General features: G+C 44.8%; 1 protein-coding gene and 1 pseudogene across 1 annotated transcript in view; one reads left to right on the top strand and one right to left on the bottom strand.

Annotated features, from left to right (window-relative positions):
• STT3A (staurosporin and temperature sensitive 3-like A) overlaps nucleotides 1–17,256 on the bottom strand; it is a 32,170-nt gene extending 14,914 nt beyond the window's left edge. Inside the window, exons 1-6 of the mRNA XM_086499595.1 lie at nucleotides 17,040–17,256; nucleotides 16,901–16,963; nucleotides 4,732–4,787; nucleotides 4,575–4,646; nucleotides 4,290–4,395; nucleotides 4,033–4,083 (exon numbers count right to left, since the gene is read on the bottom strand). Coding sequence (XP_086355721.1) covers nucleotides 4,033–4,083; nucleotides 4,290–4,395; nucleotides 4,575–4,646; nucleotides 4,732–4,787; nucleotides 16,901–16,963; nucleotides 17,040–17,135 — 444 coding nt within the window. The 5' untranslated portion in view covers nucleotides 17,136–17,256. The remainder of the gene's footprint in view (nucleotides 1–4,032; nucleotides 4,084–4,289; nucleotides 4,396–4,574; nucleotides 4,647–4,731; nucleotides 4,788–16,900; nucleotides 16,964–17,039) is intronic.
• A 4,880-nt stretch (nucleotides 17,257–22,136) lies between these two features.
• LOC147425336 (uncharacterized) lies at nucleotides 22,137–23,068 on the top strand (annotated as a pseudogene).
• Nucleotides 23,069–25,368: the final 2,300 nt, after the last annotated feature.

Below are 25,368 nucleotides of genomic sequence, written 5' to 3'. Positions count from 1 at the left end.
CTATAAAGTGCCTATTTTGTAAGAATTTGCAATGTCTAAAAATGGCATAAATGGACAAAATTGCATGTGCAATACTACCAATAGTGGAAATAGAGGCCAAAATGAGCCCGAATCAAAATTCTAATGATGCCAAGCCCAAAGAGCTTTCTTGAAGGTTATATCGCCTTGCGAACGCTCACCAAAAATCACCCCGATCGAGAAAGTGATCGAGGAGGACGCTAGCAACGTTGCTTTGGGATACCAAAGCTTGCTTTGATACAGTTGGAAATATGGTTGTAGAAATGCACACAAAGATGGCTAAGGTGAAGGCGAAGGTCAAGAGCACACAATGTCACAAACTGCTGACGTGTCAAAGCCCTGAAGAATGGAGCCAACTTGCAGATCCTTGCCGAGGGACCTAAACCCTAAGAAGAACAAGTAACAGAAGAAGAAGTCCTACCCACTTATGGGGACCCATCCGATGGGGCCCAGTGACATAAAGGAAGTAAAATAAAGCAGGACCCACACACACACTCACGCAATAACTCATGACGTGGCAACTATACGAACGCTCTGTGTTTTGCACTGACTGCTGACGTGGCAGTTGTACAAAATTCCGCAAAACGCGCTGGCAGCTTTTTGGCATTGCTCTTGGACCAGAAGCTTTTGAGTTTTGAAGGCTTTTCACTGTAACTGCTTTTCAAGCCAAGGGCCTTTAAATATGAGGTTAGGGCTCATTCTCTGGCATGCCTCCTGGAGAAGGTGCAGAGTTTGGAGCATCGGCTTGGACTGTGTCGATGCAATATAAAGAAATACCGAAAGGGGCGACAAGGTTTGGGGCCAATACTCTCTGGGGTGGAATTCCGCCACTCCGTGTCGCGTGTCGTCTCTCTCTTTCAGTTCAGTTGTTATTGAAGTGCTAAAAGTCTGTTCAGTCTGTTCTTTTCTATTGGCACGTGGTGCCCGTCTTGTGACACACCACATAGGACGTAGCATTACATAGTGTCCTAATACAAAGATAAGGCTTGCCCAAGAATGATCTAAGTCTATACAAATTAGAAAAAAAAAACTCGTAATGAGGAGAAAAGGTGCCACTGTGTGTGTTCACACACGTGACTACCATAACATGGTAACAAATTCTCCCTGGGAGAGATGGGGTAAACATGAGCTGCCATAACGTTGGGTAATTGTTGCCAAAATGTAAGAGGACTCTAATTGGATAGACGGGAGGCCCCTATCATCTTAAGTTTTTCCAATCTAGATGGCTACCCCACTTTAAAAAAGCTTTCAATTAAGCACGATGTGTAACCTCTTGGGACGTTTGTTCCCCTAGATTTCCTACATGGTTATTTACAGGTTATAATTGCCATGTGTTGTGCCTTGCATTCTAAAGGCAAAGTGGCCAACATTTCTAAGTTCTGAGGTTCGTTCGCTAGCAAAGTGGCCATGTGTGTTGTGTCCTTTCAAATACTCCTGAACAGGTTGGCACCAAGGACTCAGAAAGGATGTTGGGTAAATGTTGCCAACATGTAGAGGACTCAAAATGGATAGATCAAAGGTTCTCGTCACTTAAGTGTCATGTGCACATCTCACCCTATGTGCATGTGGACAAGCTAACTCCCACTTCTAAGATTTAGGACATCCTAGGAAGTGTTCTAGCACCCAGTGAGCCTACACGCAGGACGTGCATGTCCGAGCACTTTAGATTAGTTGCATACCCTCTGATTACACATGACCACAGCCAGTGTCTACTAGGGACTGTTCGCATAGTCTAGCACCAGTATCCCAGCCTAGGTAGTATCTGCATATGAACCACCTCTTCTTAATGTTAAGTATGGAGCCCGATTTACCCCTTGTAATTTTCTACATTAAAAACACACATTTGTAAGGCCCCCGTTATGAGGAGAAGCCATTGTGGTGAAGAAAAATCACTCACCGGAAACCAAAATTTTCATGGCCAGTCTCGAAACTAGCTCCGCCAGAATATTATGGCCGGACGGCGGCCAAAAAGTGGTCAAAAAACGACAGGTCGTTTCGCCGGTTTGCCAATAGTCAATGGCCGGTGGCCGGTGGTCAGAAGTCAATGGCTGGTGGCCAGTGGCCGAATTCAATGGTCAGTGGCCGATTTCAAAGGCGGACTTGTCTTCTCAAGGGCGGCCACACATGGACAAACTGGAGAGTCCAAATTGGACTTATCTACACAAGGGCGGCTACACACGGCTGCCCTCTTCCTTTTGGCCTATAAAAGCCACTTCTACACACATTTTGGGGTGTAAAGTTGATGCAACAAGGTGGGTGTGAGGTGGTGAGAGTGAAACAAGGCAGGAGCTCTATTAAGGAAAAAATGCCTTTGTAACCTACTTCTTGTTTGAAGTACTAAAGCCATTGAGTGGTTGCTTTCCCGTGGATGTAGCTCACATTGGGTGAATCACGTATATTGTGCTCTCTCTCTCTCTCTCTCTCTCTCTCTCTCTCTCTCTCTCTCTAATCTCGCGTGTGAAAATTTCTCTCTCCATTAAGTAAACTACTCAATTATCTACTTAGCTATGTCATATTTCCTAACAATTGGTATCAGAGCAAGGTTTGCTCGTAGCTAAAGTATCTCAAGGAAAGGATTCCTTGAATTGAGTAGGAGTAATGGCATAGGAAGGGAAGCTCAAGATTGAGAAGTTCAACGGCAAGAACTACCAACACTAGAAGATGCAGATTGAACTTTAAAGACTATCTCTACCAAAAGGATCTTTCTTTGCAACTATGCGGTCTTGCAAAGAAGCCCGCAACAATGGCAGATGAAGCATGGATTGTCCTTGACCGAAAGGCATTAGGAACAATCCTGCTAAGCTTGGCGTCAACGGTAGCCTTTAACGTTTCAGAGATGAAGACCACGGAGGACTGATGAAGTCACTTGACGGCCTCTACGAGAAACCATCGGTAGTATTTCTCATGAAGCGCTTGTTCAATCTAAAGATGGTAGAGAATGGTTCAATTGCAGAACACCTAAATGACTTTAATACCAATATAAGTCAACTTCGATCGGTGAAAATCAATTTCGATGACGAAATGCGAGCTCTCCTTATACTATCATCTCTACCGGATAGTTGGGACAGCTTTGTGATGGCTGTAAGTAATTCTATCTCTGGCACAAATACTCTTAAGTTTGATGATGTTGTGGGTGTTCTCCTAAGCGAGGAAATGCGAAGGAGAAGCACAGGAGAATCATCAAGTGCTGCATTGTCAGTGGAAACAAAAGGAAGGTCTAAGGAGAGGTTCAAAAACTAGAAGGGTCGTGATCCCTTAAGGTGGAGCAAGTCACCCACAAAGTCAGTTCTTGAATGTTGGAACTGTGGCAAGAAGGGCCACGTCAAGAAGGATTGTTGGTCCAAGAAGAAGAAGGAGTCGGAGTCTCAAGACAACAAGCCAACTTCGGAGGCCAATGTGGCAGGTAAAGTAGAGCAAGATGCTCTAATTCTCTCATTAGACAATGTGTTTAATTCTTGGATAGTAGATTCCGGGGCTTCATTCCATGCGACACCACACAAGCAACATTTTCAAGATTACACCAAAGGTAATTTTGGGTATGTATACTTGGGAGATGATGAAGCTTGTAAAATTGTCAGCAAAGGTACAGTTTGTTCAAAACTGCTAACGGAAATTAATGGAAGCTTAAAGATGTTTCTCTTCGCAAGAATTTGATCTCTACAGGACAATTGGACAATGAAGGTCACAACATTGCATTCGGAAACAAACGGTGGAAGCTCTCAAAGAGATCACGCACACTATTAATTTTATAACTGCAATTTAAAATCTTCATAGTGCAGATGCATGTCCCCCCCTTTCTGCATGTCCATACTACTAAATAGCAGAAAAGAGAAAAATAAAGATTGTAATATTGTCTACTAAAGGCAAGAACTGCCTATGAGACAAATATATATACAACATTATCATGTCACTATGGAAATTAAGTGGTTGCAAAAAAGGAAACAAAAGTAATCATAACATGATCCTAGCTGCAAGGTGAGTTATAGAAAGAAAGGATTGCAAATTATCACTTACCATGGCAATCAGGGCAGCAGCAGCAAGCCCTGCTCCAGTTCCCTTCACTTCCTGATATCAAAGTAGAAAAGCATCATGTAATGCTGCTTACAATTTGGCAATCTTTCCAAGCATAAGCAATTAGTTTTCAACCAACTCGCCAGCATTTTTCAGCAAATGGCCCATACTTCTCATCAAGGCCCATACTATAAGAAACAACGCACTTCATTGCAAAACGTTGTTTCTCCATGCAAACAAAGAGTTTGACAAGTACTCACCCTTGTCAACAAAAAGGTTGCCCATGAAGCATTTGCTGAAAAAACTGGAGCAGTGAAGACACACACAGTTTCCACCGACAAAGGAATGTTGAGAGAGTTCACAAGCCTGTAACACCAATAGGGCACCCACATGTTGAGTGTGGGTTTTTTTTATGAGAACAGATGTCACGAGATAATCACATATGTATGGTTACTGGATGCATATACAAGGAAACAAGGCAGATTCATGCCCTTATGCACAAAAGCTTATTCAACACATATAAAAGGAGTAACTAAAAAGCTTACCACCACATAAATCCAGCCGTAAGCGTCAATCCAGGGTACACAGTCCCCCCAATCACACGACCAAGGGGGTACCTGTCAAAATCCTTCTTTGGATGAGATCCTAAATCGCCATCAGCTGATATTAATATAGATTTAAAAACAGTAGTTGATACATTACCAAGTGCGGTCATCAAACCAATTCCAAAAATCATAAATTCCATGTTTCGAAAGATACTGCAAGAAAGTTGTTCCGTTAGAAAATAAAAAACCACATAGAAACTTGAAATGAGCACACTCCATATGTATGTCAATTACACACAAGAGACCACTTTCACCATCCTGTACATTTGTAAACAGAAATGCACCATCAGACAACTTACTATGCAGGCATTTTGCAAGCAACTCTAAGATGCTCTTCATACTTCTTCCAAAAGAAAAAATTGTTTGTGTGTGTGTGTGTGTGTGTGTGTGTGTGTGGGGGAGGGGGGGGGGGGGGGGGGGGGGGGGGGGGGGGGGGGCACACATATGTACATATACATACATACATGTGCACGCACACGCGCACACAAATTTGTGTGTGTGTGTGTGTGTGTGTGTGTGTGTGTACATATATATGCATATATAGAAACACACATACCGTCTTTTTTTTTTGTAAATCTCGTTGATGGAATTTACAGGTGGGAAACCTCAGAGTGAGGAAAACCCATGAAAAATTAGAGATACAAAAAGTGGAGCACCATGAGGCTCCGAAGGCTAGAAACATTCAAAGTAGATCATGTAGGCGTCAAGAGTGATGTCCCCAGCATCATGTGCAAAATATAGTGCTTGACCAAGCGAGAATTTGAAAAAGGGAAAAGGGTCAACATCAGTGCCTTGAAACATCAACGAGTTCCTATGGTGCCAGATGGCCCACAGAACCCAAAATCTGACCCAAATAAAAAGCACCGCAAACTGAGATTGCAGAGATTGAAGCACCCCAAAAAGCCAAAACCGTCTGTGAAAAATGCCAGCAGCCAACACTTGCCGAATGAAGGATCTGAAGCAGCGACAACCCCACAATAAGTGTGGCACAGTCTCCTCAGCTTCATGGCATCTCAGGCAACGACAAGATGCAATATGCCCTGCAAGCAATAAGCTGCCAACCGGTAGAACTTCCACTAGGCATCACCACAAGAAAATACGTTTATTCAGAGGTAGATGACTCTGCCAAATGCTAGACAATGTTCGTTGCCACCACAAGGATGACTTGAAGAGTGATCACAGTTGATTACCATGATGCACAATCCACACATCAGATTGCAGGAGGGCATAAACATTGCCAACTGAAATGCATTCCACTTTGGTAGTAGCAAGATTCCAATTAGAAAGACGGGAGTCCTCATTCAAAGAAGGAATGTGTGAGTGATCAGCAAGCATCCTTTGAATCTCCCGCCAAAGAGGAGAACAGTGGAGACCCAACCGTAAATGGGACACCGCATCAGTGAATGAGAAAACATGACCCGTGTCATCCACCACCTGATGCACCTGGCAAACTCTTTTTTGGGAAAGAAAGTACGCTTGGCAAGGAGACCGCACCAAAGTTGAAGAGAATACGCTGCTCCAATGCAAACCCTCCAAACGAAGGGAGTTACCCACAGGGGATTGTCTACCATGCCATGCCAATGCGAAGTGACAGCCTTCTAGTCAACAATGAGAGAAGAAGTAAAGGGACATCTTGGAATGTGTCCTTCAAGCTTCCCAAAAATGACGTCCCAATATGTGGGCTGCCAATGACCAAAAGATGGCGTGACAATATGTGCACACAAATGTGCTATTGGTATCACTGGTTCTAGCTCTGCACTATGATGAGAACCATTGTCATCTACATCATTTGAAACGCATGCATCCTCCTCTGTAGCCTGAGGGATAGGGGTTGGAGAAGAGGGTTAATCAAGAGGCAAAATATAATCTGCATCTCCAAGTATTGGTAAATCAAGGGTCATTGTGGAAGACTTGGGAGCGGAAGCCCCCTTTGAAGGTAAACCCTCGTCGAAGACAACATCATGGCTAAGTATAACATCCTTCCTTTCCGGATCATAAAGTCGATATCCCTCCAAAAGAGAATTGTAGCCGACCAAAAACATTCTCCTAGACTTGGGGTCCAACTTCCCCTCTGCTCTTTCGGTACATGGACGTATGCATCGCTCCCAAATATCCGAAAATGGGAGACGTCAGGCTTCTTACCATAATAAGCTTCGAACAAGTCCTTGCCTGGAGCTGAAGAGGTTGGAGATCCGTTTATGGTATAAAACTTCCTCCGCCCATAAAGACTTTGGCAGGTCTCGAAGCTCAAGCATGGTCCGTGCCATTTCAAACACTGTTCTATTCTTCTGCTCCACAACTGCATTCTCTTAAGGCGATCCAATATTTGCAAGCTCATGCTTGATGCCCCATTGTCTGCACAAAACTAAATGAATGCTTTGAAGGTAAAGTCCCCGCCCTTGTCCAATCCAATAGTCTTCAACACTTGATTGCTCTCCTTCTCCACGAGAGCGCCAATTCTTGAAGAGGCCAAATGCCTCATACTTGTGCTGTACAAAATATACCCAAGTAAACCAGCTGAAATGGTCCACCAGCAACATAAAATAGAGAGCCTTGCCGAGGGAAGGAGTCTGCATAGGTCCACAAAGGTCGATTATGAACCAACTCCAAAACGGCAATGGCTCAGCGTGTAGCAAACCTCTAAATAGGTTCTCAATGTTGCTTCCCACAAATGCAAGCAATGCATTTCCCATGCTTACTTCCAATATCTCGTAAGCCTATAAGCATCTGTTCACGAAAAGCAAGTTGCAGAGCATCATTGTTCAAATGACCAAATCTGTAATGCCAAAGATCACTTGGGTATCCTCATTGTTGAAGAAAGAGCATGGAGCCTGGAGAGTTCTTCACTGAGGCCCCTCTGACCTCCTTGTCGGATTCACGATCCCGAATAGATACCGCATCCTCTGTAAAAATCACCTCCATGCCAAGCTTGCACGCCTCGTGCACAGACATAAGATAAAATCCGAACTACGGAGCATAAAGTACCTTGGAGGTATAACTCCATAAATCCCTCGTTGTGAATAGCAATTTCAGATTTTTCGCCAATAAAAATGGTACCACAGTGTCGTCGCATGTTGGACAAAAGATTCTTCGAGGGTGCATGTGCCATGAGACAACATCCAAAAACCAATCATGGTCATCTTGAACCGCTAGAGTCGTCGCAACCTTCGATGTCCCTAGAGAGTCCTCTGAGGGGTAGAATCTCCAAATAAACAAAGGTTGGTGATTGCACCTCTGTCGCCGAAGAAGTCGAAGCATCTCTGTAAGGTGCAGCAGAAGCGAATGTTGATCTTGCTCAAGATGAGTGCTCCAAATTGTGCTCAAGGGTTCCTTTTACTTACCGAAGGGAGAGCCTTCCATTCCTTTAATGAGAGAGTGCAATGATCACAACAAAGTGAATGCTAATGTGAATGAAGGTGCTGAGACTGAGAGAGAGAGAGAGAGAGAGAGAGAGAGAGAGAGAGAAGAATACGACACCAAAAGGTTCTCAAACCCTCCTCCAAGGGCCCCCCTCTCTATGGCGAGAGAGGTCTATGCTATAGATTGCACAAATCTGGTACAATGGTCTAGATGCAATGGACTTGCCGACGATGTCGACGACAATGATGACGATGACGAGGACAGTCTGAAATCTGAAAAACGCTAGGGCTGAAATCTGCAAAACGCTGACTTTCTGCTGAATACTGACAATGTGTCGACGAGGACGGCCATGGTGATGACGCGACAACAACGCACTGAAACGCAGATGCTGAAATCTGCGGACAGTGAAAACGCTGGCTGACTCGACGGTACGGCGAGGATCTACTGCAGATAGGTGTCACAAACGGTGATGTTAGGTGCAACGGAATGATTGTTTGCGCTTTGCTCGAGATGAGTGCTCCGAACTGTGCTCAAGGTTCCTTTTGTTCTTATGGAAGGTAGAGCCTTCCGTTCATAATGGAAAGTGCTATGATCACAACAAAGTGAATGGACACTGTGTGTGCAAGTGTATGAGACTGAGAGAGAGAGAGAGAGAAGAGAGATACGACACCAGAGACGTTGTAAAACCCTCCTCCGAAGGCCCCACTCGTCGGCGAGAGTGGTCTACTTATGATTGCACAATCTAGTATAAATGGTATGCATGAGACTGATGCAAGTCTAGGCTATGTCGATGACGACGACGGTGATGACGAAGTCGACCTAAGGGCTGAAATCTGCAATCTTTCTACTGCTGTCCAAAAACGCTATGGGCTGAAATCTGCTGATCTTCTATCTGCTGAATTCTAACTCTATGTCGATGACGACGATGCGACGAGGACGCGCTAAAAAAGCAGATGATGAAATCTGCGTTTTCCGGGCTGAAACTGTAAACCTTGCGGAAACTGACAATGCGGCGAGGAACTGCTGCGGGAAGGTGAGATCTGCGAGGTTCGGGACTTAATCTGCGGTGTCTGACTGCTGAAAACTGAAAACGCTGATCCTAGGGCTGATTCTGTCGCGATAGATCTGCCAAAAGCTGAGGTTGCTGGCAGATGCAAAAACGCTAGGGGCTGAAATTGGTGATTCTGTCACCGGGATTCTGCAGATGCAAAAACGCTAGGCTGATCTACTGTGGTCTTGTCGCCATGGCTCTGCAAATGCAAAACGCTGGCTGATCTGTGGTGTCTTGTCCAGAAACGCTAGCCAAGTTGCTGTGGAGCAAAAACGCTAGAAGCCTTTGGGGTCCTGCTGAGAAGGTGCCTGTTGAGCATGTGTTGCTGCTGCCTCTTCTACCAAATAGTGCTAGCTCTAGTTTGCTTATATACAAACTTAGCAAAATTGCCCTACCTACTTTTGTTGGAAAGTCACTTCAAAATAATAAGTGAAAAATGTCAAAAATAGGGAAAATAGGCTAAATGCATTGGAAAAATCCCCTAACTGATTCTAATGGATTCTGATGGGAATTCTGATGATCATGCTCTGTGCAACCAGAGGATATGCATCTATGCTAAGTGACTGGGCATGCACGGTCTACGAATAGACTCACAAAAAGTGCCAAATCACTTCTAATCTAGATTGACTTGACTAAACTGAACCCTGATCATGCTGTAGCTTGTCCACGGACACATAGGGTTGGATGTGTCATGTGACAGGTGACGTGGCTACTCAGTACACACATACACCCACCCTGTTGGTCACAGACTGAACGTTGACATGGCTTGCTGTCCGGACAGCTCCGGAAAACGCGGCGCCATTCGTGGGCAGGCAGCCACGTGGCAAGGCGTACGGACAGCTTTTTGGGCAGCAAAATTGAAGGCTGAAGGCCTGCTTTACTCTACACAAAGGCTGCAGATTTTTCTACGCTGGCAGCTTTTAGGGAGTTGTTTAATTTCCCAAGAGAGAGCTTGTGAGAGAGCCTTGCTTTATTTTTAAAAAGCTTTTACCTTTGAATGCTTTTGGGAATAGCTTTTGGGGCTCTGCTTTTAGCATCCCTTGTAAAACCTTTATAAGAGTCTTTGAGCTCTCACTTCTCAGAGCATCTGGACGCAGAGTCTGAGAGTGAGTCCCGACTACTCGCATTGTATTTTTGAGTTGCAGATTAATACAAAAAGAAATACCGAAAGGGGCGCCAGTCTTTGGGGCCAATATCTCTAGGCACAGAACTCCGTCGGGCCAGTGTCGAATCAATTGTGAACTGTGAGCTGTTTGAAGTGATTTCTTGTGGTGTCGCGGTAGATTTCTCGACTTGGAGCACGGCCGATTTCTCTTCTACCGAGAAATTCGATCCTTTTTACGTGGCACTTATGGCTTCAGACAAAGATAAGTCGACTTCCTCTCCATCCAGAGATGCGAGAAGAGATCACAATGAAGATTTACGCGAGGAGTACGGCCCGCCTCGGCCTACTCAGGCGGAGATCGAAGAGATGGAGCGTCGACAATTGATCAACAATGCAACAAAGATGATGCTAAATTTTGCAAAGGACCCGAAATTTGCAAAATTTATGAGCCATACCTCCTTCGACGAGGTGTATGCATAGTGACAGCAGACCACTGAACTACCCCCCAAACCAGTACTCAAGAAACCTCCTACCCCAAGGATGTTTACTGAGCAAGAATTAGAAAAGGTGGTTGATTCACATATTTCTCAGGTTTTTGACGCGCAGAACAAAGCAGAAAACGCACAACAAAAAGCAGAACAAAGGAACCGACTTCCCAGGTTATTTGGGTCGTCGGTCTACTTTTGCCTCGACCAAAAAGCAAAAGAAGCGTGTGCGGTTTGAAGGATTACCTTCTTCTTCTTCTTCTTCTTCTTCTTCTTCTTCTTCTTCTTCTTCGAGTTCTTCTAGCTCTTCCAATTTAAGCGAAGAAGACAGAAAAGGCAAAAAGCGAAGTAAAAAGCAAAAGGGCAAGAAAAAGGCAAAGAAGTCTAAATCTCGCCCAGTTTCAGACAGTCCTACAGAGGACTCATCTTCAAATAGTTCAGACTCTGACGTCCGCAGATTCTATTCAAAGAAGAAAATTTTTATAAAGCCGACCAGTATGACTTTCTAGAAGACAAAAGCAAGAAAGTCCGAGAGTTCAAAGAAGGTGGACAGTCAATTAAATTTAGCACTTTTTCTAGTTTTCGAGATGCTTCGAAGGCTTTGGCCTTCATACAGCAGTTTGACATAGCTTTCTCTGGAGGGCGTTACTCAAAGCACTCCAAGATTCGGAGGGCTACTTCCTATTTCAGAGGAAATGCTCAAACTTGGTGGTCCACGCTTCTATTGAACAGGAAAGCACCAGTTAAATGGCTGAAATTTCAAAGGCTTTTTATTTCTTCTTGGCTGACTCGAGAGTACGAACGCGACATGCAAACTGCTTGGAACCATCTCCGAATAACCAAGAAGGATACTTTGGATGCATATTGCGAGAGATTCTGGAGCTTTTCTACCAGCCTCTTCATTTAAGAAGATCTCGTTCAGAGAGCAGATTGAGCGGTTTACCTTGGGTCTTCCTACAAAGATCCGAGATCACTGCTTAGAACAAATGTTAGATTCCATTAAGGAATTGATGAGTCATGCGAAACCGGGTTCTGCCATTCACTCAGGCAGTTTAACCTACCCCACAGATAAAATCATGACACAAAGGAATGAACAGACTTCGAACAATGAAAGTAGAAAGAAGAAGAGTAACCCAGAAAAGAAAGAAAAGGATGCACGACCCAAGCTTACTCATTCACAGAGAGCTCTTTACATCAAAGAGGGAAAGTGCTTCGGATGCGGGGAAACTAGGCATATCTCCGCGAAGTGCCCTAAAAAGGCACCGAAAGAACAGAATGACAAGGATGAAGACAGGCCAGAGAGTTTGAGAGCAGCTGAGGATCGTGGACGAAAAGGCAAGATGAAAGCACAACTAGTTCCAGATTGCATGGGTACTGACCCAAGCACGATTGATGATGGTACAGAACTTTGCCGAGCTTGGGGCAAAGTGAAAGACCAAGAAGCCCTAATTTTCTTTGATGGAGGAGCCAAGGCCAACTTCATTTCACCTGAATTGGCGGCGCGGCTCGAGATCACACGCGATCGAATGAGACCACTAGCAGAGGCAATTCTAGCGGCACCCGACAGGGACGTAGCCATTACACCTGTCATTGGCAAACTTCGGTTGCATTGTCAGGGGTATTTGGGGCATGAGGACTTCTACATAATGCCTTTGGAAGGTTGTGATGTCCTCTTGGAAATTCCCTGGTACCACAAGAACAACGCCGTGGTCGACTATCGGGCAAGAAAAGCGACTTTGACCACAGAGAAGGGCAGAACCATTGTACTTAATGTGAAACTTCTTAAGGCGAGTCTGTCCCTATTGTATCGGCTTTGGCCATTTCAAAATTAATAAAATCCAGTCTATTTGTTTACTCGATCTTCTTGAGAGAGATGAATGATGAGAATAGAACAAATATGTCTCAACTTGATAAAGAACGCCAAGATTTTCTCCACACTCATGCCGATTGCTTCACAGAGGGCTTGCCAGGCGAGTTACCACCCGCTTGTCCTGAGGATCATACCATTGATCTGATACCTGGAAGCACTCCACCGAACCGGCCACCTTACCGTGTGAGCCGAGCCCAGAACGAAGAAATTATGAACCAAGTGAAAGACCTCTTGGAAAAGGGTCTTGTCCAGCCTAGCACTTCACCATATTGCTCTCCAATGTTTTTGGTTTTGAAGAAAGACGGATCTTGGAAATGTGCATCGATTATAGAGCTCTCAACAAAATCACCATCAAGAACAGATTTCCGATTCCTAGTATCGATGATACACTTGACAGATTACACGGATCCTCGTGCTTTAGCAGGATCGATTTGAAGAGCGGATATCATCAGATTCGAATGGCGCCGGGAGACGTCTACAAGACAGCTTATGATACCTTTTGGCTTAACCAATGCTCCTGCGACATTTAACGGGATGATGGACAGGATTTTTCGAGAGTATAGACTATTTGTTGGCACTTTCTTTGATGATATCATTGTTTTCTCCAAGGGTGAGGCAAAACATAGAAAACATTTGCTTCAGGTCTTTCAAGCACTACGAGATCACAAGTTAGAGATTAATGCAAAGAAAAGTGAATTTTTCCTACCAGAGATACACTTTTTGGGACACATTGTGTCAGCAGCAGGAGTGCAGATGGACCCGGCCAAGATAGAGACTATCCGTGATTGGCCCGATTTGAAGAATGTCCATGAAGTTAGAAGCTTCTTGGGCTTGTGTTCGTACTACAAGCAGTTCATTAGAAAGTTTGCAGAGGTTGCTTCCCTTTGCATATCTTGACACAGAAAGGAGTACCTTTCTCGTGGGGACCCATAGAGGTGATTGACTTTCAGACATTGAAAGAGCCCTACTACTCTCTAAGGTTAGAGACCCAATAACTACCGACGGCTAACTATTCCATCCTTCAGGACTTTACTGCAACAATCGTGCAAAACTCAACACTTGCCAATAACTGACCCCAATGCTCTGCTAGCCTCTTCCGTTTGTACAACCATGGCCATCGCCATGGATAGCCCTGCAGATCCGGACCTTAATTGACTCTCATCTAGCATAGGCAACAAGCTTTTTTTTTTGTACAACTTGCAGTATTGCATCGGCTTACGGACCTCTCAATGATGCAAGCACCTCCGCTAGCCTACACAATTAATTGCATGGTACCCTACTTGTCGCCTATCAAATTAGTGCAGGGTTGCCATCTACGGATCACTTCAGAAGGCATTGACGGGTGCGTCCTCATAAAAGGAACCCAAGACAGAACCTGCACAGTCAATCTCTACAAAGTATATGCATCTCCTCATCTCACACCGTCTTGGAGCTTCAATAATGCTTAGTGGAGGTTTGCGGTTTTTATTGGAAGCTATAGCTGAATACTAATAGAAATCAATGCGTCCTGATCAGATCAATGCTCTTAATCCAGCCTCACTTGGCCGCATGCAGCAAGTCAACTCAGTCCCCAAAAACAATCGAGGCACCCTGATATCAATGCCACTTTTTCCGACTCAAAGTCCACAAATTCAGGAGGATTTCAGGAGTGCTAGAGGGCAAGAAACAAACCAAGAAGAACAAAGAAGGAAAGCCAAGAAGGAGTTGCTGCAACAACGTTGCAGAGGTGCCTTTTTTGCCGATAGGAGCTGCCTCATGAATAATAAGTCATGGTGTTTCCACATTCTGTTATTTGCACCAAGGTTTTTGTAGTTAAATACCCCAAGCAAAAGTTTTCCTAGTTGTTCAATAAGAAACCATTGCACCAAACCCCTTGTTGAGATGATGTACTTCACAAAAAGATCGCGCTCATGTCCTCGGTTAGTCATTCGTGTAGCCATTTGCATGGGGATAGCGACCTAATGCATTCCCTATGTCGAGATGTTGTCTTTGTCAAGTCGAGTCCTCTCAGAATTTAGCGGCTAAGCCATTGTAAGGTCACTCCCCCCGGATGAGGCATTGGAGTTGATGCAGTCCCTTCAGTCGTGTCGAGTCCCTTCTCCATCCAAGTTTGTAAAAAAGATGTCCACCTTTTTCTCCCTAAGGGGGGAGGTGTGGTGTGTATGGTGACATGGCCGGACATGCCATAGTGTGAACATCCCTATGTAACTACCTAGTACTAATATAAGGAGCTGCCCGGTTGATTTGGAGGCAAGCTATTCTTGGTCATATCTCTCTCCTGTAACTACACGTCACAATATATATATATTATTTTATTTTATTTTTAATACACACACACACAACACTTAAAGAACTTGGTTCCACAATCCACTCATTGACACAAGACCTCTTTAAATAGAGGCCAAAGAGATGCAATGAAGAGCCATACCCCTATGTAGGGTTATGAGAGTTAGATGTGACCTTTACAAGTAGTTATGCTCATTCATACGGTTGTGACCTTTCTAAGAGTAATGTCCCTTGACAAGACAAGTAACAACCACTCGAAAAAGTACAGATCTTCATGGTAACCCTTGACGGGAACTTAAGAAAAATAACATCTAGAATAGCATGGATATAACCACTCGGAAGAACCATGAAATAATACATCCAGGAGAGAGAAGTAGTCAGTAAGCTTTGCAACCCCGAGGGTCGAGGGACTCGCAGTGGGACAGATTTCTCATGCTTCTTGTCATGAATAGTGAGGACTCGCACCTCTCACCATCTGCATCATCGGCGTTGGGGGCTTCTTCGTCTTCCTCAATATCCTCATCATCTTCTGCATGATATAGAGTGTTATCATCATTCTCATCCGTGTTATTCTCTTCATAGTCAAAAATAACACCATTCATAGTCATCTTCTGAGAAGGGGGCACCCTACGAGCAGCAACTACCGGCTTGTTAATCGTTGGGACGTCACTCTGCTCTTGGACCATAGGTGCACCAACTGTGCTGTGGGAAACACGTAGAGCAGAAAAGAACCACTTAATTGACTGATTAAAGGGCAGAGGAGCCGATGGTTAAGTATAGGAGGTTGTATTCTTCCATGGCGGATGCAAGATCATAGGCGCACACCTTTTTGTGAAGAGGCAGGGAGCTTATCGCTCAATGTCACAAGACAAGGCGAGTGCAATGCAGTAGGGAGATGGGTAGGGTATATGCAGCAGGCCAGCATGTAACCAGGGACAAGGAAAGTCTCACTCAAGTTCATGTGCCTGAGCTGGGTCAGCTAGACTAGTCCAAGCTGGTCAAGTAGTTCGGTCTATCAGTCAAGCTGGTTAGTTAACCCAGGCCAGCCCAAGCTGGAGCTATACAGTCACCATCGATGCAGCCCTTACACAAAGTCACCATAGAAGGTAGAGAGTCTCACTGGCCCCAAGTGTCGTGCCTATGAGAAAGTGTAAGACCAAACTCAGAAGCAACAGGATAATCAAAAGCAGAACCAGCAGACATTAACAAAGATAGACAAGGGAAAAGTCATTCAGATTGAGAAAGACTCAGATCCGCAATCCAGCTCATTAATTTCAGATCAATTTCTAAGTCTGAATGCTCAGTTGAGGACATCTATCATGCCCCACAGCAGCCACCAATACCACAACCCCTTCAGCCCACCCTATACATATGTACATTAAGGCTTCCAATCAAACTTTGCATCTACGTCAGTCAATTTCGTATTGTATAATGGCGAAAGATCCATACAAACAAAGGCCGCTACAATATGGTGTAGCAAACGAAAAAAGCTTCCCAAGTAAACTGTGCATCTTCCTCTTGAAGGTTGGAGAATACTAACTTCAACTATTTTATCCAGCCATGTGGCGAAAGTTCTCAAGTCTCTAGGAATATTTTTAGAAAAACACCATCTCCAACCGTAGATGAGATAACTTCAAGCCACCTAGACAAAGTGGGCTCCAGTTGCAGGAATCCTCATGATGGAGGCAATCATGGAAATAGCAATGAGGTAAAGATTTGCTTGCTTACTCATGAGGACTGAAACTTAATCGTGTCAGATTTACCTCGTGGTAAGAGCTGTGGTAAGTGATAAGACTCGACTCTAAACTCATACTACATGATAACACACAAGATGTCATTGTAAATCTTTGTGTCCTCAATATTTAAGGTATCCTCATTTTTTGTGAGGCTTGGAAAAACTGTATCATTTAATGTATGTACCATATACCACCAGATCTCACATGTCATATTATGCGGCCATCCAACAATGACTAAACTCGGCTTTCAGAAGTTAGAAAATTTTTCTCTCCATTAGCTCTCTCATGATCGAAACACCTACGAACTTGCAATTCAGTACAATTCAGATGGGTCGTGGGTGCAGGCAGGTGGGTTTATTCTGACTATGCTTACTTGGGTTACTCTGAAGTTAAAATACGGATCGAATTCATGAATGACGCTCTCATACTTGATGACCTGCAAAGAAACGAGAGATTGAGCTAAGGAAGCTTGCAAACTAGTTGGTGATGCGAGCAAAAAAAGGAAGGTGTACCGAGAAAAGGCGGATGGAGAAGGCAAGAACGCCAATGAGCAAAAGAATAACGGAGGCGAGGATGGATCCAAAGGCGCCCACGCTACGAGACGCCATAGCTTCGCAGAATTAGCAGCCACCACACTGTACCGTCTCAGGTCCCAAAGACTTAGGAACCCATTTCAATTGTCACACTGCGGAACTCGGGCACACGAATTACATGCTCCCAATTTTCTTCCCGATTTGTGGATGGAAGGGTCGAACCCAACATAGTAACGTCTATCTTTACCTTGATTACTTCGTTAGCGTAGCAAGTTCTTTTCAATTCTCGAGCTCTCCAGCCTCCACGTGTCAAGATTTTGAAATCAGAAAGTAAAAAAGTCTTCGTTATTTTTAACATCGAATCAACGAGACAGCTCTATACCAAGCGTCGTTGCGCCAATGACTGTCACAGTTGTCTATCAATTGTAGTCCGTTTTCAGCAGATGCGAAGCAAGGGCCCAAGAATTCGCATTGCATGAAAGATAGATGCAATCACCTACACATGCATCTTGAAGTTGTGCCAATGACTGTCACAGTTGTCTATCAATTGCAGTCGTCCGATATTCTGTTCGTTTTCAGCAGATGCGAAGCAAGGGCCCAAGAATTCGCATTGCATGAAAGACAGATGCAATCACCTTCATATGCATCTTGAAGACATGTGGCTCTATGTAAGATGTTGACATGGGCTGTTTTCAACAGGTGAGATGGCGTGCTTGGCACTGTCTTGGTCGATATGTATTCCAAATGTGGTGCACTTGAAAAAGCCAAAAAGTGCTTGAGGTGCTTCCTGTCCAGAATGTCGCCTCTTGAAATGCACTAATTGTGGGATGTGCGCAACAAGAGCAGGGCCATAAAGCTCTAGGGTGTTTTGAGTGGGTGCAAAGCAAGTGTAAGTTCCCAAATTCAGTCACCTATACTTCCGTCTTGAAGGTCTTCCATCTTGAAGGTCTTGAAGGCATGTGGCTTTGCGCAAGTGCTCGACAAGCTTCCTGTCCGCAGTGTGGACTCTTTGGATGTACTAATTGCAAGATTTTCCCCACACGATTGGGCTAGAAATCTCTATTTTGTTTTTAGTGGATACGAAGCAAGGGCTCTCTCAAGATGCATGCATCTTGAAGGCATGTGGTTCTACTCAAGATGCTGACATGTGCACAAAAATCCACAATTATATTCTTATTCAAAGGCTGTTGAAAAAAGATACTATGCTTGGCATTGTCTTTGTCGATACGTATGCAAAGCAAGGGCCTCTCTCTAGATGCAATTACCCACGAATGTCTCTTGAAGGCATATGCCTCTACGCAAGATGTTGATATGGGCACAATTATATTGTTAGTCAAAGGCTATTGAAAACATATGTCGTGCTTGGCATTTCCTTGGGCGATATGTATGCCAAATATGGAGCACTTGAGAAAGCACAAAAAGTGCTTGAGGTGCTTCCTATCCGGAATGTCATCTCTTGGAATGCACAGATTGCGGGATGTGCGCAACAAGAGCAGCACCAAAAAAATCTACAGCATTTCCATCGGATGCAAAGCAAGTGTATCTCTCCAAATTCAGTCACCTATACTTTCGTCATGAAGGCTATGCTTACATCTTGAAGGCATGTGGCTCTACACAAGTGCTCGAGGAGCTTCCTGTCCAGAGTGTGGACTCTTGGAATGAATTGATTGCAATATTTGCCCCACTCAATATGGCTAGAAAGCTCTAGCCTGTTTTTAGAAGATGCAAAGTGAGGGCCTCTCTCTAGATGCAATCACCTACATATGCAGGTATGAGATGGGAGATGGTTTGACACTCCTCGCATTGACAAGTAGATTTTGTTGGAGGTACTAGCTATAAAAAAGATATTATGCTTGGCATTGTCTTTGTCGATTTGTATGCAAAGCAAGGGCCTCTCTCCAGATGCAATCACCCACACATGTATCTTGACGGCATGTATCTCTACGCAAGATGCTGATATATGGCCAAAAAGCTCTCGGCTGTTTTCAATGGATGCAAAGCAAGGGCCTCTCTCTAGATGCAGTTACCCACGAATGTATCTTGAAGGCATGTGGCTCTATGTAAGATGCTGATATGGGCACAATTATATTGTTAGTCAAAGGCTGTTGAAAACATATGTTGTGCTTGGCATTTCCTTGGGTGATATGTATACCAAATATGGAGCGCTTGAGAAAGCACAAAAGTGCTTGAGGTGCTTCCTATCCGGAATGTCATCTCTTGGAATGCACAGATTGCGGGATGTGCGCAACAAGAGCAGCATCAAAAAAATCTACAGCATTTCCATCGGATGCAAAGCAAGTGTATCTCTCCAAATTCAGTCACCTATACTTTCGTCCTGAAGGCTATGCTTACATCTTGAAGGCATGTGGCTCTACACAAGTGCTCGAGGAGCTTCCTGTCCAGAGTGTGGACTCTTGGAATGAATTGATTGCAATATTTGCCCCACTCAATATGGCTAGAAAGCTCTAGCCCGTTTTCAGAACATGCAAAGTGAGGGCCTCTCTAGATGCAATCACCTACGTATGCAGGTATGAGATGGAGATGGTTTGACACTCCTCGGATTGACAAGTAGATTTTGTCGGAGGTACTAGCTATAAAAAAGATATCGTGCTTGGCATTGTCTTTGTTGATATGTATGCAAAGCGAGGGCCTCTCTCCAGATGCAATCACCCACACATGTATCTTGACGACATGTGGCTCTACGCAAGATGCTGACATATGCACAATTATATTGTTAGTCAGAGGTTGTTGAAAACAGATGTTGTGCTTGGCATTGCCTTGGTCGATATGTATGCCAAATGAGGGGTAACCTGGCTATGGCAAGAAAGCTCTGGGCTTTTTTTACCAAATGCAAAGGAAAGGCCTCTCTCTAATTGCGTGGCATGGGCCGAAATAGTAGGAGCAGCAAGTTTTCCTAAAGGACGCATGCATGAGAATCAAGGAATTTGCCAATGTGATGACAAGGAATTGCAAGGGAAGTATGCATCATTTTAGCCGCAACACAAGATGTTGTATGGGCACAAAAATTCAGCTTGATATTATTACTCAAGAGCTATCGATGAAAAACGATTTCGTGCTTGGCAAAGCCTTGGTCGATATGTATGCCAAATGTGGTGCGCGTATCACAAGGTGGTCCTAACAGAAATGTCGCCTCTTGGAATGCACTAAGCGCGGGATGTGTGTAACAAGACCAGGGCTAGAAAGTTTAGGCTGTTTTTAGAGGATGCAAAGCATCAAAATGCACTAGTCACGGGATACGCACAACAAGAACAAGTCCAGAAAGCTCCACGCTATTTTTAGCTTCCTATCCAATGCGCTTGAGAAAGCACAAAGGAGCTCCCTCTCTAGAACCATCTTGAAGGCTTTTGGGTCGGCAACAGATGCAATCACAATCACCTACACAGGCATCTTAAAGGCATGCGGCTCCATGTAGGATGTTGATATGGGCGTAAAAATTCACATGAACATTGAGCTTGACAAAACTCCAACACTCCTTGTCGTTTTTGGCGAGGTACCCCTCTGAAGCACTACGATCGGTATCCAATTTATGTAGAGGTACACCTGTGAACCACGACGATCAGTATCCCAAACACTCTCAGGTAGAAAAATCTAACACGCTTTCATGAAAAATCTCTCTCTCTCTCTCTCTCTCTCTCTCTCTCTCTCTCTCTCTCTCTCTCTCTCTCTCTCTCTCACACACACACACACACACACTCACTCAATTTCCAATATTTTGTTCGATCTCAAATCAATACAAATGCGGCTAACGATGCACTCTAGTTATCTAAGATCGATTTAGTGAAAGGAGCAAAGATAGCTATGCCACGTGGCCAGATGTGATTGGTCTACTAAATAAGGATGTAGAGAGAGAGAGAGAGAGCGCTGTTATACTCCTCGCCTAGCGCGGAGAGAGATAGAGAGAGAGAGAGAGAGAGAGAGAGAGAGAGAGCACAATTGACGTAGCACTTGCAGAGAAGAGGCAACTGACGCAAGAGCAGAGGTAACAGCTATTGGTAGACCAAATACGTGAAGCGAGAAGTGGTCTTCTTATGCCTCTGCTTCTTTCTTCTTATGTGCTCTTGGAGGCTGGAGCGGATACCAATCGGCACTGCTATCCGCTCTTCCATCTTGTGGCACTGCATCGTTCTTTGGCTCAGGACACTCATACAAGGGGTAAGTGCCCGCTGATGTGCCAAGAGCTTCTCCAAACTTGTGTTGTTTATGATTATGTTGTTTCTTTCCATGCTCATCTATTTTGGTTTTCACAACCACCTTGGTGGTTTCGGTGGTAGTGTTGTAGCCAGAAGGGCGGCAAGACCCATCATAATATTATGTGTATTGGATGTAATAGGTGTAATTGGTAGCTAGCGGGGGTGCGTGGACTCTTGCTTGTGATGCCCAAAGAGGTTGGTGCTCTTCAGACATGGCTGGATCTTGAGTCAGGGATCTCTCTCTCTCTCTCTCTCTCTCTCTCTCTCTCTCTCTCTCTCTCTCTCTCTCTCTCTCTCTCTCTCTCTCTCTCTCTCTCTCTCTCTCTCTCTCTCTCTCTCTCTCTCTCTCTCTCTCTCTCTCTCTCTCTCTCTCACACACACACACACACACACACACACAACACAGGTCAAGCTACACGATAGAGCTTCGGACCTATTGTCACTGCTTTTCAAAGCGCAGTAGGTTAGTAGAGAGAGAGAGAGAGAGAGAAGGGGGGGGGGGGGGGGGGGGCTTCAACAACTTGTGTGTCATGCATCATCTCCTTTGTCATTATCCAACAGGAGCTGGACCACTAGGAACCATGGGAGCCCGCATGAGAGGGGTGGGAGTGCAGGCTGCTCATCCCTTGCAATGGAAGCAACCCACCTTGTCCTCAGCATAAGGTAATTATTTTTCCATGCTCTAATACATGCTAACCCGCTATCATCTCCCTTCTTTCAATCTGGTCTGCGCTGCTTCAAAACTGAGCAACCCCTCCTTTACGCGAAAAAAGAACCTTCGAAAACACCCTTTCCTGCACAAAAGCAACTCAGCTTTGATGAAATCAATCTGGTCTTTTTATGTGCCCGAGTTTTACTAGTCGCAATGGCGGGACGCTGGTTGTTGAAGACGGAATCAGAGGGATGGTGCTGGGAGCACCAGCAATCGAATCGGGGAATTTCTAACTGGGATGGCGTGCGCAATGCGCAGGCACAGAAGCACCTCCATGCCATGGAGCTAGGCGGTCTCTGTTTCTTCTACCACAGCGGCTCCAAGGCTAAAGAAATCATGAGCATTGCCCGTGTCTGCAAAACCTTCTAACTCCTCTGATGCCTCCGGAAAGCACGGCATGGTCGACATTGAAGCTGTATTGAAGCTCTCAGAACCCCTTTCTCTTTCCCGTCTCAAGCAAGAAGATGGCTTACTCAACTTCATCATGTTTTGTCAGCCGCGGCTCTCTGTCATCCCCATTTCGACTGTCGAATGGAACCTCATCTATGAGGTTGCAGGAGAGCTTGAACCCCCTCTCCGACTTGACGTGAATGGTGAGTCCAGGAGGGTTGTGAATGAGCAGGCTCTTGAACTTGGTAATGATGAATCTTTATCAAGAATGTGTCGAACAGATCAAAAAACCTCTTCGCCTCATCACAATGCCGATGTTAGCAGTAAGTTTAGTGATCATACTGCACAATGTGATGATAAACCAAAAGATGCATCGTCTTCTCGGTCATTGAGACAGGCCAAAAAACACAAAACCCTAACCGATGCAACCAAGGTGAAGGTTAGTGGATCTGTTTCACCTTTAGAGGCATTGCAAACTTCGTCCATCAAACCACTTGATTTTGGATTGTGCGCCCCTTCTGACAGCATCATGACCAAGGCAATAAAGTTTGTCCCTGATTTGAAGAGAGTTTATAGCCGGCGAAGCAGGAAACAAGGTGAGGTGGAGCCATTTGCTCATCAATGCAGAGGTGAATGACAACAGGGATATTGCATGTGCTGATGCGAGGAGAGTCTACAAAAGAAGGAATAGGTAGCAAGCAAGGAGGATTAGCATTGCAAGACTCTTGCCAAATGGTCCACATTTTGTGGAGGGCATTTTTGAGAAATTGATTTTTGTGGAAACTGTTATATGCCGCAAGGTAGAGAGCTGGCCTTTTTCAAGGAAGTCCCTTGGCAAAAAGTATAAAAGTAGGGCATAGAAGGGAGTCTTTCCTTTTCTTTTTCTAGAACCTTTTTCTGTGTAAAAGGGTGAGCGGGGGATGAAGGCATTGAAAACTTTCTCTGGGAATGGTGAATGGATTGAACAGGGTGGTGGCTTATGATACTCTCTTTTCTCTTTGGCAGAAAGCCCATGTAGGTTTAAACCTTTAAAATGCATAGGGTGTCTTCATATCTGCAATATTGGTATTTGGCAACAATTTAGCTTGGTTGCCTCTTTGCCATAAGGTTGTATCATGTTATTGCGAATTCTATCCTTTGATTGGAAATTTGTCGATGTGCTAGATGTTGAGTAGAGAAAACAATCTTTACCTTGATTATCTAAGAGCGATTTTGGAAACCCTGAAAGGAGAGGCAGTCCAACTCGTTGGTTTTCATTGGACAGAGAAGTTAAAAACGATGGTGCAGAAATAATAAGATTAAAAAAAAGTTCCAAAAGGCAGCAACAGCAGAGGGAGAAGAGAGGATTGCACGAGCATGGCCAAAAAGCTTTAGGCTTGCGGGATACATAGAATAGGAGCATGGTAGGGCCACAAAGCTCTACACTGTTTTTAGCAGAGGGAGAGGAGAGGATTACACGAGCATGGCCAAAAAGCTCCAGGCTTGCGGGATACACGCAATAGGATGCAAAGCAAGGGCCTCTCTCTGATGCAATCACATATGGGTGCAACTTCAAGGTAGCTTTACGCTACACTGTTTTTAGCGGATGCAAAGTGAGGGTCTCTATCCAGATGGAATCACCTATGTGTGCATCTTGAAGGCATGTGGCTCTATGCATGATGCTGATATGAGCTTAAAAAACCAATGTCGTGCTTGGAAATCCCTTGGTCGATATGTATGCCAAATGTGGTGCACTTCAGAGAGCACAAAAGTGTTTGAGGAGTTTCTTGTCCGGATGTTGTCTCTTGGAGTGCATTGATTGCGGGACACGCAACAAGAGCAGGGCCAAAAATCTACAAGGTTAGTGTGCGGGATGTCATCTTGTGGAACGCACTGATCGCAGGATATGCCCAGACAAGGCTAGGAAGCTGTGGACTGTTTTCAGCTGGTGTGTAGCAAGGGCCTATCTCCAGACGCAATCACCTATGCGTGCATCTTAAAGGCATGCACATTGTGGCTCTACGCAAGATGCTGATATAGTCACACAAAAGAAGCTCCAGGCTTGCGAGATACGCACAATAGGAGCACGGCAGGGCCAGAAAGCTCTACACAGTTTTTAGCGAACAGATGCAAAGCCAGGGCCTCTCTCCTGCAACTCCTGATGCAATCACATACGGGTGCAGCTTGGAGGCATGTGGCTTTACGCTACACTGTTTTTAGCGGATGCAAAGTGAGGGTCTCTATCTAGATGGAATCACCTACGCGTGCATCTTGAAGGCATGTGGCTCTATGCATGATGCTGATATGAGCTTAAAAATTCAATGTCGTGCTTGGCAATCCCTTGGTCGATATGTATGTCAAATGTGGTGCACTTCAGAGAGCACAAAAGTGCTTGAGGAGTTTCTCGTCTGGATGTCGTCTCTTGGAGTGCATTGATTGTGGGATACGCAACAGGAGCAGGGCCAAAAATCTACAAGGTTAGTGTGTGGGATGTCATCTTGTGGAACGCACTGATCGCAGGATATGCCCAGATAAGGCTAGGAAGTTGTGGGTTGTTTTCAGTTGGTGCGTAGCAAGGGCCTATCTCCATACACATCACCTACGCGTGCATCTTAAAGGCATGCACATTGTGGCTCTACGCAAGATGCCGATATAGTCACACAAGAAAAGCTCCAGGCTTGTGGGATACGCACAATAGGAGCAGGGCAGGGCCAGAAAGCTCTATACTGTTTTTAGCGAACAGATGCAAGGCCAGGGCCTCTCTCCAGCAGCTCCTGATGCAATCACATACGGGTGCAGCTTGGAGGCATGTGGCTCTACGCTAGACTGTTTTTAGCGGATGCAAAGTGAGGGTCTCTATCCAGATTGAATCACCTATGCATGCATCTTGAAGGCATGTGGTTCTATGCATAATGCTGATATGAGCTTAAAAATTCAATGTCGTGCTCGGCAATCCCATGGTCAGTATGTATGCCAAATGTGGTGCACTTCACAGAGCACAAAAGTGCTTGAAGAG

Source organism: Adiantum capillus-veneris, chromosome 25, assembly GCF_014529385.1.
Source record: "Adiantum capillus-veneris isolate H3 chromosome 25, ASM1452938v2, whole genome shotgun sequence".
NCBI classification, from domain to species: Eukaryota; Viridiplantae; Streptophyta; class Polypodiopsida; order Polypodiales; family Pteridaceae; genus Adiantum; species Adiantum capillus-veneris.
This window is presented reverse-complemented; position numbering and strand designations above follow the sequence as displayed.